Raw genomic sequence first — 9,703 nt, forward strand, 5'->3', positions numbered from 1 at the left:
TTTTTTAACCAGCAGGACCCCTAAGACAGTGATGATGCAGCTTGTGAGTGCAGAGCCTGATACCACCTAGCAACCAGCATCCCTAGGCCCTGCCTACTGCTTATCATTTAATTGCATTAGAGATGAAAAGGGGTGGGGGCTTGTTTGATTTTATTTTACTCTTTTGGATTAATGTTCTTGTCTCCAGGGGATGGGAGGTGAGTTGGTCCTTCCTTCCAACCAAGCTCCTGCAGACACATCTATAGACAAATGAGGCTAGAATTTGACTCATCTGATGAACCCCTCTGCAGCTCTTCTCTCAAGGGATCAGATCTTGAGTCTTGACATTAGCATCAGCTCTTGGAATGGGCTGGGTGAGCAGCACCCTTCCTGTGACTGGATATGGAATCAGGGAACAGCTCTCCAATCTCATTTCAGCCTGATTTCACTAGAACTATATAAAACCTCCCCCATGCAATGATCTTAAACCTGCATCCTACTTATTCCACTGTATATAAACTCAGAGCCTTGCACTGGAGACCTATGGAGGGTGTAGATAGCAGTAGACACATAGCATTAATCCACAGATATTGATATCAATGCAGTACAGTTTTGCAAAAGATAAGACCATCTTCAGTAAGCTAGACTGCTGTATATATTTATATACACTGATACAGATACAGTGTATATTATTTATACACACTGATACAGTATATTTTATTTATATGTACTGATACAGTGTATATTATTTATATATACTGACTTGTTGCCCTCCCCCTTCCTTTTTAAGGCCATATTCCCCCTCTCTGAACCTTATGAAGCCAATAAACCTTGACTGTAGTATGTTGGATGGTGCCTAAGTTCTCCAGCATTTTATCCCCACACCAAACTCAGTGTCAGAGTATTTAATGTACGTTTGGTTATGTTTGCACTCATTATCACTAGGCAATTCTTTTATGGAAGACATTACTTTAAAGCCTTTGGGAAGCACAGAACTATGACATTCAGTTCTTGGTCACAAGAAGCTTTTTACTTTCTATTAGAGGTCCAAATTAGGAATCTGGCCCACCCAAAAGGGAAAGAACTTGCCCAGGGCCCAGTGGGTAACTGGAGTAGAATCTTGAATGAAGTCATTACAAACTCCCTTTCTAAGAGACCAGAGCTCATGCTGTTCTAAAGTAATGGGCAGATACTGAGTATAGATGGAGAAGGGATGTGGGGCCCATAAGAATAGAACAGAACCCAATAAAAGGCAGAAGTTTCTCTCCAACAATGTTCCCCCAAGTCATGTGAGGACCCATGTCATAATTTTAACTATTTTCAGTTATATTGCTACCATTTCTGATGACCTTATTGACTCATTGCTCATATTTTCCTTTAAATGGATTCACCATTTTTATTTAAATATGTTGATATTATAAAGAAAAAAGTGTTAAAGGAAACATTTTGTAAGCTACTGTGAAATGGAATATTAGTATCACTTGCAGTCCCAGTTGAGATAATGGTAAAAGTGGAAATATAATGAAACTTGGTACCATGGCCTACCCTAACATCTAGGTCTAAGGCCCATTCTCTCTTAGAAAGAAAACAATATTGAGTATTAGTGATATGAAAGGGGCAGCCTGGCCCTGGGATTTCTTTTTGAAATCTAACAGGAATTAAGAAGGGATTATCATTCCAGGCAATAACAATACCTCAGTATATTAACATTCCTTATTATGCATTCACTGCATAATTAGATGCTATTAACACCCAGTCTGTGAGTTAACTAAAATCATCCCGCTGTCAACAATGGGACACATCACCCCAGAACAGAGGGGAAGAACAGACAGCTCTTCCTATGGCTTCTGTGGGCCAAGCATGAACCCCATTAGGGTTGTGAACAAGGAGATGGCCATCTCTCTGGAAGCCATATATCCTAGGAAATGGTGACTTTCACAGCAGCCCCATGGACAGGATGGCCAGTAGATATTTACCAAAAGTCAGGCTCTCAGCTCTGGTCCACTAAAAAAAACAAAAAACAAAACAAAAACCAAAAAAAAACTGCAGTGAAATGTTTTTCGTACAATCACATTCCTCCCACCAAAGGATAAAAAGGAGATCTATAGAAAATTAAAAGTCTAAACACTAATAAAATTGTACAGTGAGTTCATCAGGAAAAATGTATAAGTAAATTAAACCCCTCAAAAGAAAGAAATTTCTGCTGGGAAACAACATCTAAGTGTCCCTGGGACAGGTGCCCAGTGTGTCCCTGAGCTTCCAGCACATTCCATTCCCTATGGCACTGCTTTTCTTCCCCCATGTTCCCTGCACAGCCCTCCTTTCTTTGTTCACTTCTGGTGACCCTGCTGCCTGTCACTTATGCAGTGACTGAGTGACTGACAGGGAGCAGACAGTGTAGGCTAATGCACAGGAATGCACCTGTGGCCTCCCTGGGAGGACTCTGCTGAGCATTCACTTCCCTTTCAAGTTTCAAGAAGAACTGCATTTATTTGTGGATGATATTCCATATCCCACACCACTGCAAATGTAAGAAATGAAAGGACTAATTGTATTTTGAAAATTTCATTCCACAAGTGACTCACTGCATTTCTCATCTGCATTCTGAAAAGCAGATTTTCCCTAGGAATGCATTGGTCAAGGCATCTCCATGCACAAAGCAGCGTCTTGCCATAAATGGTATTTTCCTGTGTGATTCCAGGGTAAGACATCTGATAGATTTTCAGGTTAATGTAATTTCATTGTAAGTAGCAAACTCAGATGTGTTAATGTGACAGATATTCTGTACTAGCTAATATTCTTGAGAAATATGGGGCCTTGTGGGGAATAGTGGGGCACATCTGTATTCCCACAACTTGGCTGGGAGAGGAGGAAGGGAGTTTAAGGCTTGGCTACATAATGAGACTATCTCAACAAATAAACAAACAAAAACAACTAAGACTAGGGATCTGGTTCAGTCTGGAGTGCTTGCCTAGATCACACACACACACACACACACACACACACACACATACACATACACACACATGCACACACACATACACACACATACACATACAAATACACACACATACACATACAAATACACATATACACACATACACACACACATACACACCACATATACACTTACACACACATACACACACATACACACACATACACATACATACACACATGCACATACACATACACACTCACACACACATATACACATACACACATACACACACATGCACATACATATACAAATACACATATACACACATACACATACACACACATACATATACACACACATACACATACACACACACATACACACACACATACACACACATACACATACACACACACATACATACACACACACATACACACACATACACACACACACACACACACACACACACACACATGCATGTTCTTCAGAACTTGCTAAAGCTGTCTGTTATGCCACAGCCACAATCTGATATCTGCTCACCTCATTTTTGAAAATTGCATTGTTGACTTGAGTGCTGATAACGTTCTTAAAGCAGTTCACAAAGCTATCAAAGTTTTTTATAAGCCTTACCACATCATTTCTATAGAACCTCTGACTAAAGCTGCTAAATAATCTGCACAAATATAAATCAAAATTACATCATTGTGAGAGAAGTCAAGAGCAGTACAAATCATCTGACTTCCCTATTTTATGGGAAACATAAGCATGTATTCATTGGCAAAGGCTTCAGCCTGAAACTGAAATGAGCCTCGGTTTGCTCATCTGTGAAGTGGCATTGATCTTATCCAACCCAAATGGCTTGTGTCGATTAAATATGATATGGTTTCCATAAGCTCATATGTTTGAACACGTAGTCCCCAGATAGGAGAGGGATTTGAAACTGGGCATAGCAGAAGGAAGACCTTGAAATTTCTTAGCCAAGCCCCAGTTTATGTCTGACATCTGTTTACTAACCAGGGACCGAATGTAACCAACACTCTCATTTCTGCCACTGTGTTTTCCCCACCATGATGGGGTGTAACCTCTCAAACTGTGAGCCAAAATAATCCCTTCCTCTCTTAAGTTACTTCTTGCCAAGTTGCTTATTGATCACAACAAGAAAAGTAACTAATCGTTACTAATGCAATATAAGTAATATAATGTAAGTCAGCTTTCTGTAACTATAACAAATACCTGGGGTAAATTAATTTATAAGAAAGAAAGGTTTTTGCCTCATAGTGGCAGAGGTTTCAGTATGTCGTCACTTGATCCTGTCACTTTGGATCTGAAGTAACACAGTAAATCATGATGAGTCACATGATGGAGAAAGCCTTTTCATCCTGTGGTGACCAAGAAGGGGATCTAGAAGGTGAGGAGAATGACAGAACCCAATATCTCTTCAAGGACACCCCCCTCCAATGACCTAACTTCCTCCTAAACGTCCCTTCTCCTCACAGTAGTGCTACAGGGTAGGGAGCAAGCTTTTTAATACTCAGACCTTTAGAGTACATTCTAGATACAAACTAGCAGAGCTTCAAGAAGGTTTGGTAAGAAACTACTAGAACAGTTCAGCATAGAATCCCATCTATATTCTAACCTTGGAACATAGTAGTGTTACAGCTCTTTAAGAATGAAGGAGGTGGGGCTGGTGAAATGGCTCAGCGAGTAAGAGCACTGACTGCTCTTCCCAAGGTCCTGAGTTCAAATCCCAGCAACCACATGGTGGCCCACCCGTAATGAGATCCCCTCTTCTGGTGCATCTGAAGACAGCTACAGTGTATTACGCTGGAGCGAGTGGGGCCATCCTGAGTTCAGTTCCCAGCAGCCACATGATGGCTCATGGCCATCTGTACAGCTACAGTATACTCATACACATAAAAGAATGAAGGATGCATCTCCTGGTCGAGACAGGCTTGACCCAAGGACTAGGCTGTTTGAATCATCATCAATCACCAAATGTCAATCTGAGACAGTGTCTGTCCAGTTGTTTATCTCATGTCAAAGAAGAATAAATATGTGGTCAAAGAAGCCATCAACAAAGCAAAGCAGAATTTTTAAGGGTGGAGCTATTGGGTCCTAAAGGGCCCAGAATATACTCAGAGGAACTGTTCCTTGCTAAGAGGTCTCTCGAAGAAAGAGCCATGTCAACCATACTTAAAACTTCGGGATTTTAAAATCTTTCTATCACCTTTCAGGGAAGATAACAATTGAACTTTGGAAATTTCTCTAATTTCCAAGAAAAGAAACTGTTGAAGAAATGAATGAAAGAGGCCCAGAGAGAAGGAACCTGCAAGGAGAGCACCTCCTATGACCTGCTCTCATCATTGGCCCCAAATCTTCTGCCCATCTAAGCTGACATATTCTCCAGTGCTCCTTTTAACCTTCTTAAAGACATAGCCCCAGGGCAGGGACACCACACCCTAGTGGGTGGAGAAAGCCCAGAAGTAGGCCTCTGATATTGTTAAATGAAGAACCCTCTGATAGGGAGGTTTGAAACCGTTCCCATTGGGCTGTGTTAGGGAAGCCCACCTCCCTAAGTTTAAAAAACTATGTCAGTGATCATGTAAAAGGGAACTGAAACTCAGGAGTTCCCCATTCACTAAGCCAGGTGTGATGACTCACTTCTTTAGCCCCACTATTTGGGAGGCTGAAGTAGCAAAGTCCAGAGTAACTTAGACTATCCTGCAAGTTTTAGACCAGCCTGGACTAAAACTTAAGAGCAAAAAGTTTCCCACTCTCTCTTTAGATCTCTACAGGCAAAACAAAACCAATTCTCTGTAGGTAATATCAGCTCTGGCGTGGCTTAAAGGAGAACAGAAGAGCCAACAGGGAACACTCCACTGCATGACCTGACATCAGCTGTATGGCAAAAAGAAGAATCTGTAGCCAGAGGGCTTTCAGGGGTCTGCGGATAGGGGTGGTCATGCCTGCTCCTGCCCAGAGCAGTTGCTATATTGCCTCTGGAGTTATCTTTGTAATGCATTCCCCACAAAGGCTCTCTGAAGTTTCCATGGATTTGCTTTATTCTCCTGAAATGAAAACATTCAATGTTGACCTCTAGGCCCTACCCAGTCTAGCCTCAAGCTCTAGCCCCAGCCGATTCCCAAGTTTCCCTGAACACAACACAGTCAACTTGGAGTTCTTTTCCTTTGAACCTCAGCTGCTTGTGCTGCTGCAATCCCCAGCTGAAAAGGCTTCTCTGGTTCACCAACCGCTTTGATGCCATTACCAAATACAGTGTGTCGTTTTTTTCAGATCAAAAATCTCCTGTTTGAGATGTGGGGTCAGAAGGTCCTAAGCATTTAGGGATTTCATCAGCATTAGTCTGCTGGGTTCTAAAAATCAGAGTGATAAAGCCAGAAAGCCACTCTGTGTCTTGACTGATATAACAGTGCCCAGTATCCACACACAGGTGCAGTAGAATTGTCTAAAACCAGGCTCACCCTTGAGCTGAGAGTTTATGGGAAGATGCTGACCATGCAAACTGGGGAAAGGTAGTGACTCATAAGGTTCCTGAACATTAGGACTAAACTGATATTCTGGCTTTCAAACCTTCCATCACATACTAACAGAGCTTCAATAAACCTTGGGATTCCAAGCATGTGGCTCACAAAAAAAAAAAAAAAAAAAAAAAAAAAAAAAAAAAAAAAAAAAAGGAAATGCAAAACTCTCAGCTATGGAAGTCTCTTTCCTTCTTTCTTTCCTTCTTTCATTTCTTTTAAACATAAAGACTCCTTAAGGAGAAAATAAGTATAAAAAAGAATAGGTGTTTGCTAAGCAGGGGTCTTTATGTAATATGTCTTAAATAATCAGAGATCAGGAAAAAAAAAAAAAGAATTAAAACCACTCAGATCCAGCCTGTGCTCTTAGCTTCCATGGTAACTCTTGTGACTGCAAGAGAATTGTGAGTGGATTTTGTTGTTGTTGTTTTGTTTTCTCAAATGCAGTTTTATAGTCACCCTCCTATGTTCTCTAGAATGCAGCCTTGAGGCACAGGATACTGTAAATATTTCATCTCCAAAAGCTCGACAGCCGACACTGAAACCTAACAAAGAGCCTGGGACACAAACACTCCAGCACGGGTCTGATTTCCAACCCAAGCACAGTGAATGGGCTTGGATTCTTATTTTCTCTTTCTTTTCTTTCTAGAAACGGGGAAAATCGACCAAGAAATTCACAAATACAACACCCCAGGCTTCACAGGCTGCCTGTCCAGAGTCCAGTTCAACCACATCGCCCCTCTCAAGGCAGCCTTGAGACAGACAAACGCCTCAGCCCACGTGCACATTCAGGGTGAGCTGGTGGAATCCAACTGCGGGGCCTCCCCACTGACGCTTTCCCCAATGTCTTCGGCCACTGACCCTTGGCATCTAGATCACTTGGATTCAGGTAAAGTCTGGAGCTGTCTTGGGCTGATTGCTTCCTTCCTTTTAACATCACTTTCCTCAACGGTAGAGTGGATCGATCACAGAACCTTGCTGTTGCTCCACTGTGGGTGGAGGAGTAGGAGACAGCAAGAAGGAAGGGATGAACCATAAGTTCTCAGCCTAACATTTGGCACCTATGAAGGGCAGAAAAGTTATTTCTACTCAAAACCAGAAACAAAGAAGTCAGGGGTTAAGGGTTCGAGGATGAGGACTCTTCATTTAGGTTAAGAGACACTCAAACTTCTGTCTGCAACATGGCTGTAGATGACTTCACCAAACCACTTCCTCATTTTTGCCTACTTTCCCTCCAAAACAGTACAGAGAGTCACCCCCCATCAGGACCACAGATTTTTAAGTCTGAAAGAGCTACATTTAAACTTAGAAAGCCCAGTCTATGGACATACCATCCGGAATGCTCCCAATCTCATCTAAACAGACAGTCCTGTGGATATGGCCACATTTCTGGAGGTGGTTAGACATGGGACTTGAAAGCACTGAGCTCAAATGAAAGTAGTCTTGAATTGACCAAAAACCTCAATGTCTCTAATGGAAGCCTATTAAACTACTATTCTGCTCTGAGCTCTACCTGGGCTGGCTGTGGACAGCTCAGTCTACCTAAACTATTACCTTTTCACCCGTGAGGTGAAGGCATGTTATGTGACTTTCTCAGTGACCTGCAAATCCAGTACTCAGTGGGTTTCCAAGCAACCTCAACGAACTCGGGATGTCAGTGACCCTTGAGGCAGTAAGAGTTCACAAGACAGGACAGCATGGAGGTGAAGCCCAAATTCCAACACCTTCATTGCTTCTTACCAGCAGACTAAGCTCAAGCAGCTACCATAACTTCATTCCTCAGTTCCTGAAATAGGGACACTAAGGTTTAATTCACAGAATTCCACATGAGAATGGTGTACTTAAAAACATAGCACAGGAGCTCAGTGGTTAAGAGCACTTGCTGCTCTTACAGAGGAGTGGTAGTCAGTTTCCAGCACCTAGTGGTGGCTCATAACCATCTATAAGTCCAGTACCAGGGGATCTGAAACCCTCTCTGACCTCTGGGGCACTGCATGCATATGATATACATATGTTCCTACAACAAACACTTATATGCATAAAAGAAAATAATGTATATTAAAAAACCATAACTTGGCAAATCAGATTCATGGCAAGTTTATAAATATTTAGCTGTAATAATATTAATAACCATGGTTATTGTGTTAGACAGTTTTCTATAGCTTGAGATATCCACTGAAAGCTTCCAAATCCTCTACCACCACACACACACACACACACACACACACATACAGACTCTAATTTGTAACAGCTCATCATACAGCAGTACATCCTTAATTGCTCTAATCGTGTTGCAGTCCTGTGCCAGGATTTGGCTTCAGGGCCATCATCCCCATGGACAGTCTTACTAGGACTGTCCCTTGAAGATTTGTGGGGTTTAGAAAGAATCCAGAGTTGTTCTATTATCGGAATAGCCGATCAACGGTCTAAGCAGCTGTCTTTGTTCCTCACTGATGGATTCCTGTAACACGACGAGAGCACCGTGTACCGAAGGCACTCACAGCAATTCCCTTTCATGAGTGTCATGAAGGGCACTCAGCAGGCTGGGCTTTCCTCTTGAGCTGGCTTGAACAAAGAAAGCATTCCTGATGCAGAAGGACAAAAGGGAAGAGGGGAAATGTGACAGGAGAAATGGCACGTGTCAGGGTCACAGAGGGGGAGAGAGTCCTTAGATGAATTCCTGCACATGTGAGGGTGAACAGCTGGTGAGCTGCCTTTGAGTATACAGGTTCTGGGGTGCTGCAGGTATCTAATGTAAGTAAGTAGAGGCCACAGAAAGCTGTGAGCATGTGTGGTCTCAGTCAGCTGCCAAGAAACTGGATTCAAAAAATATCTAAACACTTCCTTGGGCCAAAATGAGCTCATATTCATTATGGCTTAATTAGCCAATTGTTTGCTTTTAAGGTCTGTGAAATATACTTGCAGAGACCAAACCAGTTTAGTTTATGGATTTTTTAAAAAATGCTTTATTCATGACAGCTTCTTTCTTCTGGTTGATTCATACAAATGCATACAGTTTAGAAAACACTTCTGTTAGTATTCAACACTCAAATTAAAATTCTGCATTCCAAGTAGGCACAAACCTGTAATTGTAGCACTTAGGCAAGAGGATTCCAAATTCAGGATCAGCCTGGGTTATATAGCAGGACCGACCCTGTCAGAAGGAAAAAAGTAAGGAAGAGGGAGGAAGAGGAGAGGAGGAGGAGAGGGGAGGAGAGGAGAGGAGAGGAGGGGGAGAGGG

The 9,703-nt window shown here is 42.1% G+C and overlaps 1 protein-coding gene across 3 annotated transcripts in view; it reads left to right on the top strand.

Annotated features, from left to right (window-relative positions):
- The window catches only part of Cntnap2 (contactin associated protein 2), a 2,139,844-nt gene that overhangs the window by 2,100,650 nt on the left and 29,491 nt on the right, over positions 1-9,703 (top strand). For all 3 annotated transcript variants that reach the window (XM_031381709.1, XM_031381710.1, XM_031381711.1), the window contains one exon: positions 7,112-7,351. In XM_031381709.1, the coding sequence (XP_031237569.1) occupies positions 7,112-7,351 (240 nt within the window). The remainder of the gene's footprint in view (positions 1-7,111; positions 7,352-9,703) is intronic.

The sequence above is a fragment of the Mastomys coucha genome, unplaced genomic scaffold, assembly GCF_008632895.1.
Source record: "Mastomys coucha isolate ucsf_1 unplaced genomic scaffold, UCSF_Mcou_1 pScaffold20, whole genome shotgun sequence".
NCBI classification, from domain to species: Eukaryota; Metazoa; Chordata; class Mammalia; order Rodentia; family Muridae; genus Mastomys; species Mastomys coucha.